Source organism: Cariama cristata, unplaced genomic scaffold (genome assembly GCF_000690535.1).
Source record: "Cariama cristata isolate BGI_N322 unplaced genomic scaffold, ASM69053v1 scaffold2035, whole genome shotgun sequence".
In the NCBI taxonomy this organism is placed as follows: domain Eukaryota; kingdom Metazoa; phylum Chordata; class Aves; order Cariamiformes; family Cariamidae; genus Cariama; species Cariama cristata.
This window is the reverse complement of record NW_009619011.1, coordinates 48,292-63,863: the sequence shown is the minus strand read 5'-3', so window position 1 is coordinate 63,863 and position 15,572 is coordinate 48,292. Positions and strand designations below refer to the sequence as shown.

General features: G+C 41.7%; 1 protein-coding gene across 1 annotated transcript in view; it reads left to right on the top strand.

Moving 5' to 3' along the window:
- Positions 1-834: 834 nt before the first annotated feature.
- DTL (denticleless E3 ubiquitin protein ligase homolog (Drosophila)) overlaps positions 835-15,572 on the top strand; it is a 19,621-nt gene continuing 4,883 nt past the window's right edge. The window contains exons 1-11 of the mRNA XM_009701061.1: positions 835-985; positions 1,313-1,374; positions 1,466-1,586; positions 2,067-2,132; positions 3,324-3,436; positions 4,102-4,175; positions 5,124-5,227; positions 6,239-6,343; positions 8,413-8,525; positions 12,139-12,228; positions 14,021-14,159. Coding sequence (XP_009699363.1) covers positions 835-985; positions 1,313-1,374; positions 1,466-1,586; positions 2,067-2,132; positions 3,324-3,436; positions 4,102-4,175; positions 5,124-5,227; positions 6,239-6,343; positions 8,413-8,525; positions 12,139-12,228; positions 14,021-14,159 — 1,138 coding nt within the window. The remainder of the gene's footprint in view (positions 986-1,312; positions 1,375-1,465; positions 1,587-2,066; positions 2,133-3,323; positions 3,437-4,101; positions 4,176-5,123; positions 5,228-6,238; positions 6,344-8,412; positions 8,526-12,138; positions 12,229-14,020; positions 14,160-15,572) is intronic.

The window sequence follows — 15,572 nt, the reverse complement described above, 5'->3', positions numbered from 1 at the left end:
GAAAGGCTCTTTCAGGGGCCAGGGTGTGGGCACCGCTGTCAGCTTTTGTTTGTTTGTTTGTTTGTTCAAATATGTCTCATGATTTGGTTTCAGAGTTTCTTGTTTTAAAGTGAGCCGATAATAGTGTATTTGCACCTAGATGTGATATAAATTGGATCATGGTGCTCCTAGATATACAGCTGGAAAGTATTCCCTTAAAGAAGCAACTACAAAGCATTTATTTTAATGTCTCTGTTTCGGCTTTGTCCGTTTCAAAGTATGTCCTCTTGGTGACAGTGCTAGGCTACAGAGTTGAAAAATTGGGCTTTGTTCAAAAATCTGTAAAAGATATAACAGGCTGGAGAATAGTATGTAGAAATCAAAGAGGTGGATGGATGTCGCTAGGCTGTTACATGTAGTGTTTCCCCATAATAAATACATGATGCGTGAAGAAAGCATGGAAGCTCCTGGATCTTTAGGGCAGAAGTCTTTCATTTGTAGTACCTAGTTTTGGTGTGAGCTTATATGTTTCTCCAAGGCAGCTTCCTGCATTTCCAAATCAGATCCATAGAAAGTACTGGAGGTTGTAGACAACAGGTAGTATAGATGCAGAAAACTATAACTATATTGACTATTATAGCTAGTGAAAGAGGCCATTATCTCAAAAGTTGGTCCTGGAGCCATTTGATTGCCCACATATAGTAGTTCCTGAATGGGACATCTAGAAAAAATGCTTGCCGATATTTCTGCATTTTGAATGTTTAAATTACTGTGTAAATACTGTTTATTTCACAGCATTCTATTTACCGTGTACCCTATTTAAAGTGTCTGTAGCCCTTCACAAAGAGCAGGGGCATGATTATGAATCAGCTGCATAATACACAAATACGTTTCAATTTCTTTTCAGCCCCAAATTTGGAGCATGTACTGGCAGTTGCAAATGAAGAAGGGTTTGTTAGACTGTATGATACTGAAGCTCAACCTACCAGCAAGCTCATCTTTAAGGGTAAATGTTATATAAAATGTGCTCTTAATTTGATGTGACAAGTATGCGACTTCCTGGAACCAAAAAAATCTTTTTGCAAGTTGTTTAAACATAAACGTGGGCAGTACTTAAATCTTTTCATATACTTTTACTGAGTCTTCTTTACAAAGAAGCAGCATGAGTGTGCTTTTACAATAGCAGTAGTAGGTGAATTGTTCTGTGTTGTTTTCATGCCTAAGGCAAGATGTTGACAAGTTTTCTGATTTCAGTGTTTGATGTTCTTTAGTCTTCTGCAAAATATCATGCTGCAATGCACTAAACTAATCTTGGCTTTTGTTTTCTTTTTAGAATGGCAGGCTCACTCAAATGCTGTATTTGACCTTGCCTGGGTACCAGGAGAACACAGGATTGTAAGCAGTCTTTTGCCATCTAACTTTATTTTTAACGCTTTGGTAACTGTGTGCAGAAAATGACTAAAGCTTTTTATTTTTTCCTCTGAAGGTCACTGCTTCCGGAGATCAGACAGCCAAGGTGTGGGATGTGAGAGCCGGCGAGCTTCTTGGCATATGCAAAGGTCACCAGTGTAGCCTCAAGTCAGTTGCTTTTTCTAGATTTGAGAAAGGTAAATGTTGATATTCCCTGTTTGTTTTTTCCTTCTTCTTTCCCACTGGCACATTGGTACTTTTGGGGCTAAAAAAGGGCTTTGGAAACTAACAGTTACAAATAGCACAGGCTGACTGAGCAGCAATCCAGCCAGTGAAGCAAAACTAACTTGTTGGAACTTCACGGTGACCTGATGCTAACATCTGCATATTTCTGATCTTGGGCAAGGTTAAAATATGATACCTACTTCCATATGTAAGTGTGTAAATACTTTTTTCATAAGCAGGTTTCTCTAGAGTAGTAGTAAAAAAAGAGCAGGAAGAGTAAGGAAAAGAGTCAAAAAGCATGGCAGAACAATGGCCTGGGTTTTGTGTTTCTAGGACTGGCATCCCAAGTGTTGGGGCAGAAGAGCCAGAGGCACATAAATAGCATTGTACTGCATTCAGTTCATTGAATTAACACTTTTGGAAGCTAATAGCACTCTTTTTCTCTCTCTCAGCTGTCTTCTGTACTGGAGGCAGAGACGGAAACATCATGGTTTGGGATACCAGATGCAACAAGAAAGGTAACTTAACTTTCAGATGTGTATTAAAAAAGCTTGGTATCTCATGTACAACTAGTACTCAGATGTACTTGTTGGACTAATGTTTTCAATTACAATATAGGCAACACTTCAGTAAGAAGAGGAGGATTCTCAGATAACAGTGTACTGCTTTAATACAGTAAAAGGATGGAATGGGTATTTCTTCTATGTATAATACATTTTTCCACTTTGTAACGGTCCTAGATTTGCAGCATGATATACATGCTGGCCTGAGAATACTCTGTGTATTGGTAAGGAGATAAGGGGGTACAGAATACCTCCCTGTGTGGGACAGCACAGAGACAGTTGGGCTGGCTGAGCGTGCTTAGGTCAGAGCCATCCGGAGGGATGAAGAAAAGCTGGGAAGGCTCCTGCTAGAGTAGGAAGGCAGGCAGAAAGTACAGGAGCAAAGGAGCTTGTGAGTGCTGGGAGCAACTGAATATATTGTGGGAACACTACTAAATGCAGGGTGAGATCATTCTGCTCCTCTCTTTCTGTTTCCTGGAGCTTTTCCTTCCCCAGTCAGGTCATGCCCTTATGCCTCTTCCCAGTCCTCTGCTCTCTCCCAGCACTTTCCTGGCCTGTGCTGCCAGAACATGTCTCACTCTTCCATCTGCCCCAGGTTCCCTGGCTCCTCAAACTGGCAAGTGGGGGGAAAAGGGAGGCTCCGCATAACTGAGTGGAAGGTATAGGGAAAAAAGTAGAAAAGTCACTTTACTCTAGTAAAGCAGTAAATTTCATAAAGTGAGAAGTAGCAGACAAAAGGCTAAATAGAAAATTATAAAATAGAGTGGAGAAGCACTGGAAACCTTCCTGTGAGTGCGGTTCTGCTCAGGATGAAATGGGTTGAATGCTCCAGACCAGGATGCATGCTGAAGACCAGACCAAGGGGTAGTGATTTCCAACAGCAGCCTGCCTAGACCAGTTTTAGTTTCACAGGCCATGCTACCTTGACCTCTGTAATTTTTTGCAATATATGCGCCTGTTTTCTACTTTGTTTTTCTCATCGGTTTCATATGTAACTAACAATTTTTGTTTTCAGAATACATTGCTGATTGTAAAAGTTAGTTTCAGCCACTTTTTAAGACTTATTCCAAGCTGATGCCTGTTTTATTAAAGTGATAGCAAAATTGCATAGAAACTATTAATTGAGATGTCTTTGATTTCTTTCAGATGGATTTTATAGGCAGGTGAATCAAATCAGTGGAGCACACAATGTGGTGGACAAGCAGACTCCTTCCAAACTGAAGAAGAGGCAGAACCTAAGAGGACTTGCTCCCTTGGTGGTAGGTATCTGGGGAACAAATGAAATGTAGGCCTCTTTTCTGAGGTCAGTGTTATGCACAGAAGTCTTCCTAAGTAATTACTGTGAGAAATATTTGGCTTGAATATGGTAAATTTATCTTTGTAGGAGTAGGTTTTTGTGTCGGTCACTTGCTATGGCTAGTTTTAGACATTGTTTAGTAGTCTAACAACCCATGTACCATCAAAGCCATCTTTGTGCAAATACCATGTGAAAATGCCATTTTTTTTCCAGAGAGGAAAGGAGTGGCCAGCATTCCTTTTTTGAGGGGGGAGATAGAGAGGACTGTAATTTTTTTTTTCTTTCTTTTTTTTCCCCCTAATTTGATCACACAAATTACTGCCTTACTGGAGTAAGACCTGGTCTTATTTAATCTATTAAACCTTATGATGAAGGCAGTTCTCTTATCTCTGACCTGAAAGATATCACCTCAAGCTGCTGCCCAAACAGTTACAGCTCAGTGGCAATTTCACTGGTGGGAGTGTTTGAAGGATTGTTGTGTCCTAAATGGTATCTGGTATTTCCAGGTTCTCCTGCCTGGCTAGGAGGAGGTTTTCTTGGTATTCACTTGGCCTTGAAGTAAGCAGCAAGATCTTGCTGACCTTGAAAGAAAATAAAGTGTTGTGTTTTTTTTCTTTTCTTTTTAAGGATTTCCAGCAGAGTGTAACTGTGGTGCTGCTTCAGGACGAGCATACTCTTATCTCTGCAGGAGCTGTTGATGGGTAAGGAGGGAGGATGCCTGCTTTTCCGTCTGTTCTGTGTGTTCTTCTTAGTGGCACAAAAAGATTGGGAGATTTTTTTCCTAAGATCACTCAGTGGCCCACAAGGCTAGAGCTACTATTAGCTAGAATCAGCAGAGCTACACTGCCAGCTCGCATTGGCAAAGCTGAACGCTGCTTCTCTTCCTTATTGGAGAGTGCATCGCCAGGACAAATTATGCATATGTTGTAAATGCTCATTTTAGTGTCTTAGCTATGAGGCAGAATGAGAGTAGTTCTTATCATCTCTCTCTATTCTCAGGGACCTATGGGACCACACATAAACAGACGACTGTTAGACAATGAGCTGTTTTGGGATGCAAGTGGGTGGTTGGTGCCTGGATATGTGTAGGCGTGCTTGAGAAAATGTTGCCTTGAGTTACAAAAGATGCATTCTTTTAGGTGCCAGATCCGTTGCAGCATCTTGGAGCTCGAGCAAGCTGTCGTATTGATTAGCATGGAGATCACCCTCTCAGAACTTGATTCTTTAGCAGGCTTTGTTTGGTCAGAGCCTTTCTGAGGCAGATAAGATTGACTCTCCTGCCTATGGCTCATGAGAGAGGCTTGCTCCTGGAGAGCAAGAAAAAACTTGAAGGACTTAATTTTTAAAACTACAAGTCAAGAGTATAAAGGCATCCTTGTATTTCCTTTTACTAGTTGAAGAAAGTTGACTTGCAGGCTCTTGTTGTATCTTGTGTTAGTTAGAGAAGACAATGCTGCTTCCTCATCCATACCCAGCAGAGCAATTGTTTTGCTTTCAGCACGTCTGTGCTCTACTTCTGCTCAGTTGTGCTCCTTGGCACTGGACACCCCTCAGTAATGAGCAATCTGTCTTCCTGTGCTCTTAGAAGGCCCTATCATCATTGCAAAAGAAATTTTGAAGTTGAAGACACTTGTGCCTTTCTATTTCAGTGTGATCAAAGTATGGGACTTGCGCAAGAACTATGCTGTTTATCGTCAGGACCCGGTGCCTTTCAAGTCTTTTTGCTACCCTGGGAGCAGTACTCGGAAACTTGGTAAGTGATTGGAGGATGTATTTGTTAAAGTGTAAAGTGAACTTAAGAAGTACTGACAGTGCCATCTCTTATCTTTTTAGCCAATTATTGATTAGACTAACAACCTCAGCAGGGTATTTTGATTTCCAATACCAAATTTTCAAGTTGAAGAGTGAAAGTGCCCCAATTGGCATCGCACCAATGATAAAAACTTGCATAAGCTTCAGCAGTGCATTTTCAGAAATGGAGATGAGGGAATAACAGAGCTCTTGAGGTAGAATTTAGCTAGTTGTTTTGATGCATGAGTAGAAATCAGATTTAACTCTTTCTTTCTATTGTATCTTGCAAAGATAACAGACTGAACTGGGTTTTTACATTATAACCTTCCAGAGTCAAGCAATACTTGAAGCTGTTGGTTATCAAAAACAATAGCGCTCTTGTTCATGTTGCTCAGTGCTTCTTTGTATCTTAATGCCTTACAATGCTCTGATGCAGCACAGTAATTCCTGATGACTTGTCTAATCAACTGTCTTGACATGGTAACGGTCAGTGTCAGTCCCAAGAACATGAGGGAAATCCTCGAGGAGCTGGTTGTGAAATAATTTGCTTGCAGGGAAAGATTTTTCTGGAACATACATCAGTAGCAAATCAGAGTATGGCTTATTCTACCAAAGCATGAAGATTTCTATTTATTTTATATTTATATTATATTATGTTTATATTTATATTACTTCTAAAATCGTTCCTGTTACCCATTTGAAACTATCAAATAAATCACTTGCCTGCTCTGAAGGTGAGATTCCTCTCTAAATATCACCCTGAATCCTCATGAGAAAATGTAGATGTTATTCTAGAAACTTTTCTTCTCCAGCAAGTGCTCCGTCAAAAAAAGAAACTTTCCAATGACAATCTCATACGTGATAGAAATGCTTTCCAAATTTCCCTCTCTAGGCATCTCCTTGAGAATGCCTGTTTTCCAAAATGTTTTTTGTGGAGTTATTTCTTATGAAGAACTTCTTTCTTTGTCTATAGGATATTCTAGCCTGGTTTTGGGTTCCACTGGTGCTAATCTGTTTGCTAATTGCACTGATGACAGTATCTACATGTTCAATATGGCAAGTTTAAGGACCACTCCAGGTAAGTATGATATCTGTGGAAATAGCTGCAAAAAACAGATGTTACAGACCACAGAAAGGCAAGTTTCTCCCTATGACAGAGAGACAGAGACCAGCTTGAACGCTTAGAAAACCTATTCCATGCTCTTATGTCTAAAGCTACACAGAAGAGAAGGCACCTGTTACTAGGGCTGTTTGTATTTTATGTTAAGCTGTCCACACAAAATTAATAGCACAAAAACTTACATAAGTGCAGATACTGGTTCATCCAGTCAGACACTAATGGTCGTTTGCATGTTGACTCTAGTTATCTGGTGAGAAATGGCTAGTGTCCAGCTGCTACGCACGTGAAGAAAGTTTGAATTTTCTGCTCACTGACAGTCACTGATTTTTCAAACTCTTTGATATGAATCCATGTAAAGTGATCACCTGATATGTTGTATTTTAAGGTGTCTTTTAAATTCGGCTTCTGCCACAGTTTCTGCGAGAAAGCATCCCCAGCATACTGTGGAGATGCTTCAGCTTTTTAGATTCCTTCCGCTCTGCATCTGTGACCTTTACATTGACAAGATGGCCTACAGCCTTTGGTACACTAAGCTGCTTTGTCACAGAAAAAAAATTTCTAGCTTCTCAGAAAGTGGCAAAACTTGTTAGATGCATTCCAGCTAGACACATGATTTAGTTTCCATTGCCTTTTCTAAGTCTCTCAGTTCATTGAAATTAAATGAACAATGTGTCCTTCTGTCTGCTCTTCAGGAAGGCAGTCTGCTGGGTGGGAATGCTTCCAGAGTCGAGAAGCGGTGCAAGTAGTAAATATTAATAGGTCGGTTGTTGAGGTTAACCCCAGGTGCCACCGCTGAGCTGTGGAAATAGGCTCACCCACCTGTCCCCCTGCAGGAGTGGGCTCTCTCCAAAGCAGAGGGCATTCCACCCTGGGCCTCCTCATGGAGCTCTTGCCTTCTGTGTGCAGGTGATAAAACCCAGTGAGCAATCTCGATTCATCCAGCTGGATGAAACATGTGCGTGCTGTTCCCGCAGAGGGCAGCGCCTGCCCGTGGGTTGGTGCTGCTCTCCTCGCTCGCCAGCTTTTATCCCGATTGTGGCTGCTCTTGTCTAGTATTGTGTCAGCTGTAGCTTGCAGGGGAATGTGAGGAAATCCTCACTGTAACAGGACTTGCTGGTAGGTCTGGCTTAGGAATGGACTTGCTGTCTGGTAACTGCTGTGCTGAGAGAGCTGTGGGTAAAAATTAAGGGATATTTTGGGGTCTCACAACTTTTCAAAGGCAGCCATGCATCCTCTGGTCTGTGAGTCACCTCCATCACCAAAACCACTATTAAAACAGGGCTGGTAGAGGGGTTGCCAGCCCTGCCTGGTGCTACATCAGGAAACTCACTGTTTCTGCCCCAATGAGAGGATGGGACATGGTACGGCTGAGTGCTTTAGATCCACACTCGGTTCTTGTGCTGGCTGCCAGCTCTTCAGGTCCTTGCAATAGGGGGAACGACAGCCATTCGGAGCAATGGTTTCAAGGCTTTAGCAAACACTACTGAGGCTTTAAATACAGGCAGCCGGCGAGCGTGGCTGACACGATGCAAGTTTTGTTGACAAAATAAAGATGCTGGCAGCAGGAGGAAGGAGCAGCAAGTGCCTTTGTTGTTGCCTGGGTGGAAGAAGGCCCTTGCTATGTTTTCCGTGCGACTGCCCTTGTTAATGTAGCAGGGCTGGTGATGGCAGCTGAGAGAGGAGGAGACAAGAAACCTTAACCAGAGTAGTGGGGCAGCTCAGGTGATGTCTCGGACTGCTTGTGATATGGGTAAAGCTAAAGCTTTAATGAAACTGCCACTGCTTCCTAATGCTGTGGAGAGAGCTGTTGCTTCTTTTGGGAAGTCTGAAGGGCTCCAGTTGAATAATGAAAACTCCCTGCTGCCGGAACCCAAGCCCCAGAGTGAGGGAGCAGTGCAACCACTTTCTCCAGAGGATATGTGGCTAGGCAGGAAAAGCCTGTAAGATCAGCCCTCCTTGCGCAACTGACTCCACGGCTGTGCATTGAGTGGGGCTTTTATTTTCTTTTTTTTCTTTTTTCTTCACAGTAGCCGTTTTCAGTGGGCACCAGAACTCAACCTTTTATATCAAATCCAGCATCAGCCCAGATGACCAGTTCCTGATCAGTGGCTCGAGTGACTGCAACGCGTACATCTGGAAGGTGAGGCAACTAGGAGAGACCCAAGCATGCAACCCAGAGCTGCTCTGCTTTTTGGTTTCATTTGCTTTTCATGTTCATGTAGGACGCTCCCTGCCTCCCACTCCTACTCAAAGCAGCGTGGGGTTCGCTCCTGGCATGTTGTGCCCAGAATGTGTTTGTTGCTGTCAAGGCTATGTGTAACTGTTTAATGTAAAACAGAGCTAACCTACTGCCATCAATACGTCTCTCTCCACTGCTGCTTATTCCAAGTTGCTGATCTTAATCTGGTTTTAATGGGCATTAAAATCCTCTTTCAATCCTGTTGATTCAGCCAGCTATGACAAGTAGACAGACAGTTCTTGGTTCATATTTAGCAATGGAGCACATTGGTAGAAATATAACAATTTAATTGTTTTAAAAGACACTCTTGCCCCCCACCTCCCCTTTTCCAGCTCTTGCTTCAGACGTAGCTTTTTCTCATGCTTAATTTACAGTAGTTAAAGCCTTTGTATTACAGGAAGGTCTCAGCAAGAGCCTTCAGCAAAATTCCAAAGCACCGTCTGACAGCTGAGAGGCTTCGTCACTTGTCATCTTGCACTGACATGTAGGAAATGTAAATGTCACCAAGTTAATAGCAGGGACTGCAGAACAAGGCATGCTTCAAGTTCTCTTCTCCATACTTGACAGCTATATGGGAACAGAGTAGACTTCTTATTGAAGTAGAATAGACAGAAACCACAGTTGACCGCCTTTTTCAGGTTTGGGGTAATTTTTAGGAAATGCCAACTTGTTTACCCCTTTCTTGATAAGTTTGAAAGTAAAATACAAGCCTTTCAGAGCAGAGGGTCAGCCTGCTGAGGTTGTGGTTTGAGCATGTAGTCTCTTTGATTTGGAGAACACTTCTAAGCAGTTAGATTGCTTACTCAGTAGTAGCAGGAGTGCAGTAGCACGGCTACTCCCATGGCAAGTGGTGTAATTTTAACCTTCCTCATGTTCTGTGCAAATTCAGCAAAAATACCTGTGCAAACTTGAGTTGCGCATCCTGCATTTATGTGCTTTGATGCTTTCATAGAACACAGGCTGGGACTGGGTTGAGAGAATTCAAGGATGTCATTACATCCCAAAGTTTAAGCATTTAAGCACGTTTAAAATGCATTTGTGTACAGAAGGTTTCTGTTGCTATCACATATGAGTGACAGATCATATTGCATATTTATTAAATAAATCATGAGATGATTACTTTTATTTTACTCCCATACTCATGTTAGAAAGTGGGACTTCCAGCAAAACTGTCTCATTTGAGATCTGTCATATACAGAGACTTCTTAATTTGTTTTAAATGTTGGCAGTTTTTACTGACTCTGAAACATATGTGTCTTTTCCTGGGATGAGGACTTACTATGCTGTAAAAAAAAACGTGGCTAGATATTGCATGAGCAATTAACAGGTAATTTTGGAAAGAACTTAATGAAGAGTGCTAATTTTCCATATCTAGAGAGGAATGAAACACAGAGCAAGATCGCATCCACCCAGATTATTTCTTTGAGAAACTTCTGCAGCAGTGCTAAGTTGTGTTTGGGTCAGCAATTCCCAAGGAACACTGGCTAGAAGTTATTGCTGACGAGGATGCTGTTTCAGTCTGTTTCCATATATAAATCACTTTCAGGCAATGAACACTTGCTTTACTGTGTTGGGGTTTTGGTTTTTTTTAATTATTAGTCCATTGATTAATGAACTGACTCTTGAAGAACCCTAAGATTATAAAAGCCAGAGAACAGAGATGTTTCTCTCGACAACAATAGTACCTAGCTGAGATATCCTTTAAAGACATATACTTCCATTATCCTTTGAATCCTTTGGTGTGGACCACTCCAAGGTGACCATATTAAGTTACCCTTTGGTCTGTTCCAGCATTGGGATTGGAGTGCTTCTTTATCGTGTGGTGCATAAAACTATATACACCATTTTATGCTGAATCTTGAAGATGGATTTAACAGCTGTTTCAGCGAGTGGAGTAACTAATAAAGTCTCATTTCCTAGGTTTCTCTTTTTAACCTTTCTACAATAGCTCTAACTTCCTCACCAATATCCTGTCAAATCAGGCAAAAAGCAGCATGTGCTGTGGCTAATCCTGATTTAACATGCGCAGGCTGGCCAACTGTCTTCTGCCACACACAGTAGACACAGCTATAACTATGCATCCTCCTTTAGTTCACAATAATATAAGTTGGGTGTAGTTAGTTTAATTTACACTAGTATAGTGTAAAAACCGCAAGAGTAATTCTCTCCTCCTGCTTTCCTTTCAGCAGTCAGTGGCTACTGGACCGCTATTGTGTCTGTTAAGTGTGTACAGCAAGACTGCTATTAAATGTAAATGAAGGTGCTCTCTGCACCAAGATCTCCTGTTGTTTATTCCCTAAATAGGGATTTAGTTTCCATGGTATTGCATGTTTTGGCAGAGAAGGGAATACTCTGACCAAGGCATTTAGAGGATATTTAGTCAAGTGATTGCCTCTGCTAAGCCAGGAAAAAAAAAAGCAGCCTGTTAAGATGAACCTGTTTGTATCAGACAAACTTTAAGATCTGAAGCTGGATATTCAATTATGGTTTTGCAGGCTGTTGTAGGAGGTGATCCACAAGAGAAAAACTTGTGTGTAAATCAGAAGCATTCCCCGATGTGTTGCATCTTCTTTTGATATCTATATGTAATGTCTACTCCTTTTCCCACACAGTAAAGGATCTGTTCATTCACTTAGTCATTTATGCAAATCCCCTTGATAAATCCCCCTTATAATGTCACATCAATAATGGTGACTCATAGCTCCAGAAAGGATTGCCTGCTGAAAGCATGCAGAACTTGGATATAATCTCTGTGTGTGTGTGTGTATGCGTGCGTGTTTTCTTCCTTGGGCCACTTAATGCTAGTTTCAGCTGTATCTGTCGCTTACATGAGCTGTAATCAAAGCTTAATAGTAATACTGTAGAACAGGATTTTTATGAAGGGTGTAAGAGAAATGGAGATCAGTTTAATGAGCATGAGTGGTTTAGGGAGCTTTTTTATGAACTCTTAAGAGGGTCTCTGGTCCAGCTAGTTGGCTGGAGGAGTACAGGCACTTGGCACAAATGCCAGTTCTGATGCCAGTGAAGGTTGGTGGCGGTTTTATTTTTTTAATAAACCATTGACCTGTGATTGGGACATTTGTCAAATGGCAGCAGAATATATTTGCCTATTCTGATTCAAAGTATGAGCTTCCCAAACTTTTAAGCATCTTACCTAGAGCAGGTAGAGGTACTTAATATAGTAAAACGCTTATGTTGTGTTTTGGGCTGACAACTCTGGAGGCAGAAATCCTATGTGTAGCAGGAATTGAACAAGTGTTTCCAGGCAAGTCAGTACATCTCAGTGCTGACCAGCTGCTTCACCTGTAGAAATGAAACATGAACTGATTCTTAGGGCTCCATGAGTTTTTGCCTCATGATGACAGGCTGAGAGCATTTGATTTATCTGTCTCATATAGGAAAGATGGAAAGTATTCATATGCTTCACAGGTGGGTCATGAGGTCATTACTTAGTGATGTATATTTGGCTGTGGGGCTTCTGATTGTATACTTATTTTTCTATGACATTTGTAAGGTTTCTGAGCCCAGTCTTCCTCCACGGATACTCCTTGGTCACTCTCAAGAAGTTACCTCTGTTACTTGGTGTCCTTCAGACTTCACTAAGGTTTGTTTTCTGGAAAATTGTCTTTCCCATGAAACAATAGATGTGATGTGGCAACATCTGCTTTCAAAATCCAGCAGTATTTGTTTATTTGGGGGGAAGTTTTTAGTAAGTAATTTCTAAAAATGTTCACTTGAGGGGGGCGGTAAACCAAGCTTGTCACATGAGTATCAGAACTTTTTCATTATTTTCAAATAATTTAGGCTATTTGAACCTAGGAAATTGCAAATGAACAAAGACCTCTTCTGATGAGAGCTTGTGACACTATCTGTAAGAGACAAAACTGTGAAACCATTTAATCGGGGCTTTCATAAGCCAAAAGCTTGTTTTGTGGTTCCATGCTTCCAGCTTCCTTATCTGTCTGACTGTTGATACACCTGCTAGTCTTGTACAGAGCAGCAAGAAGTTTTGAATGCCCTTTAAAAAACATGTGGACTCTTTTCATTGTGACCTTTTTTCAAAATCTGAGCTGTTTTTATGACATATTTGTGTGTGTACACCCAAAAACCTACAGTGAAATTGGGTCAGTAATTATGCACCAGGTATCACTAGAAGAGAACTGCAGTAAGAGGTTGGCTGTAATGACTGGCCTAGCTCAAGATCAGAATAACCCTGAAAAATCCTAGACCGTGTCCTAATAATAGCCAGAGTTTCTTTCACCCCACAGTATGAAGCAAGTCAGCCACTTTCACTAGCTTGCCCTATAGCACTGGGTCTTCAGAAAAGCGTAGCAGTATAGGAGGGTGGGAGTCTTGCAGGCAAAGAGAAGGAATGGTTCTAGTTGTGTAAGATGCACGAAAATATGTTAATTAGCATTTTAGATGAAATCTGTGATCTAGAGGTAGCCCAGCATCCTGATCATGATGTGTTGGAAAAGCAGACCAATACAGCCTTTAAAATCGTTACTGACACAGGTAAGAAATAGTCAGCCATTGTACAGATGCCGAAGCTTGAAGAAAAGTGGAAAATGTGGTGCTAAAACAGGTCAGGAAGCTGTTTGGAGTGATTTGAGAGGCAACGTTGCTTTCTGGAGGGATAATATTGGTGTCACAGAGATCAGAGTAGAAGCAGTTTCCCACCCAGATTACTATGAACTTTGGCCACAGCATTTCCTTTTTCTCGCTGCTAATTCCCATGCAAGTCACCAGCTAATCTGTCCAAAGGCAGCCATAAAATGTGGGCTAGGTGGGTTCTGCTGCTTCTTTGGACAAGATTCCACAGGGTGATGCTGCGGCGGGAATCTAGACCAATGTTTCTATCAGAGTTGGTTTCTCTGTCAGATACTGCTGACATCTGACTCTGAAGAGATAGCACTTCAGGCTGGTGCAACAGCCTTCCAATGTCACCTTCTCAGTGTGTTGCAAATGTTCGTCCCCAAGCAGAAGAGGTCTTGAGTAATAGAGATAGACCTAGATGCAGGTGCAAAAAGCAGCATGGCTGCTTTTGTCTACTGAGTGCTTGAAATCTCAAAATATGCCCTGGCCCCTCCTGAGCAGACTGCTGTCTGTTATGGAGCTATGCAAGGCACACAGTTACTGGTGATTGAGATTTCTCTAGCAGAAAGACATGAAGGCGGCAGCCTTGCCTGCTTTAAAGCAAATACTGCACTCTAGTAAAGCAATGACAGAGAGTTGGCTTGTTTTGTTTGCTTTATGGGCGAATCTTGTACCCTCTCAACCAGGCTTCTCCCTCATTCATATTGGCATGGTGTGTTGGGTGCAGCTGTTCTAGTTCACTTGGCCAGTGATCCCTAAGATGTGCCCTGGTTACTCCAACCAACTAATTTATACTGTAGATTGCCACATGCTCTGATGACAACACTGTGAGGATTTGGCGCTTACGACGTTGTTCTGAGGAGGAGAAATCAGCATTTAGCAAAACCAGCTTGGTGGGCTGGGTCAGTCAGAAGAAACCAGAAGAACAACGTGGAGCAGGTAAGGCCCCTGAGCTGAGATATCTTGCTCTGCCACATGGCTTCTGAATTTTGGCTGTTCTCTGCACCAACAAAAACCTTTGGCTTGTCTATTAATCTTCTATTTTTTTCACATTAGGCAACAATTCATATAGCCAGACAAACACTTCTACTTGTAAATACTTCTGCCACAAGGCAAGCTGAAATAGCTTACAAGTATGCTGAAGTCTGTATGACCAGATCACAAAGCAAATATTCATTAATACAGCTTGTTGGGCAGCCAGATCTCCAGTGGGTATCAGCAGGGTTCAATAATTGAACAGGCAAAGGAGTTCTCATGTGTGCATGCACTGTAGCAACAAGTCACACTTTTTTTTAATATCAAATAACTAAGAACAGTAAGATCATATGCTTTTTCCAGTTTGCTAGTTTACCCAGTAAAGGGCTGACGGCACATATACAGCCTTGGAACTCTGAACTGTTTCCTCCTGGCCAGTACTTGAATTTTGCACAGATTTCTTTGCTGCTGCTATCAATATTACATCTCTTTCTTCAGCTTCATACAGAGGTACTGTCTATACAGACGAACGCCACGTAGTGAAAGTACTTTAAAAATGCCTGTAGACAATCATGATGTGATCATATTGTTCCAGAATTAATCAGTAGCATTCATCTATTCACATGTAAATGCTAGTTAACAAATGCAATACCTTTCTACAAAGCCTAGGTGAACAGACAAGCTGTGCAGCATGCTCTCACAGCTAGCGAGCAGATCCGGGCTCAATAATGAATCTACTCACTGGACAGTACCCTAGACCAGAAGAAAGGAGCCCTGCATCATAGCACTACTTTCACTTGTCTGAAACTTGCATTTTGTTACACTAGAGTAGGTGAAAGGAGAATAACCCCCCCCCCAAACTGAAATAAGATGAACTGCTCTGTAGAGTAGCTCTGAAACTAATACAATAGCTTCCTAGCAGCTGCTGGTGTGACTTCCTGTGTTCCACCTATCTTTTCTAGCAAGCCTCCAAATGAATTTCACCTTGGCTAACACAAATAAAGGCTGAAGGTCTCCAAATCCCACTGATGGGATAACATTACCTCTAACCTTTTGCCAGTGAGTAACAGTCTTGCCGGAAGTTTGCAGAACAATAGCAGGGAGAATGCCAGGTCTGCTCCATAGCTGGTAAATGGTTTGCGTACACACACACTCTGGTTCAGAGAGAGCTCAAAAATCACTTTGCGTACTAGTTTCAGCAAAAGAGAAGCAAGCATAGGTCTAGTGCAGAAGCCTGAAACCTAAAGTAGCTTGTACACTAAAACTTTACAAGTCAGCTTTGGCAATTCTACTGGAAAAATAACTTATTTCTCCTTGCTCTTGCTGCATTAAAGTAACACAGGAGGGAAGAGGAAGTACACAGACACTGCAAACACA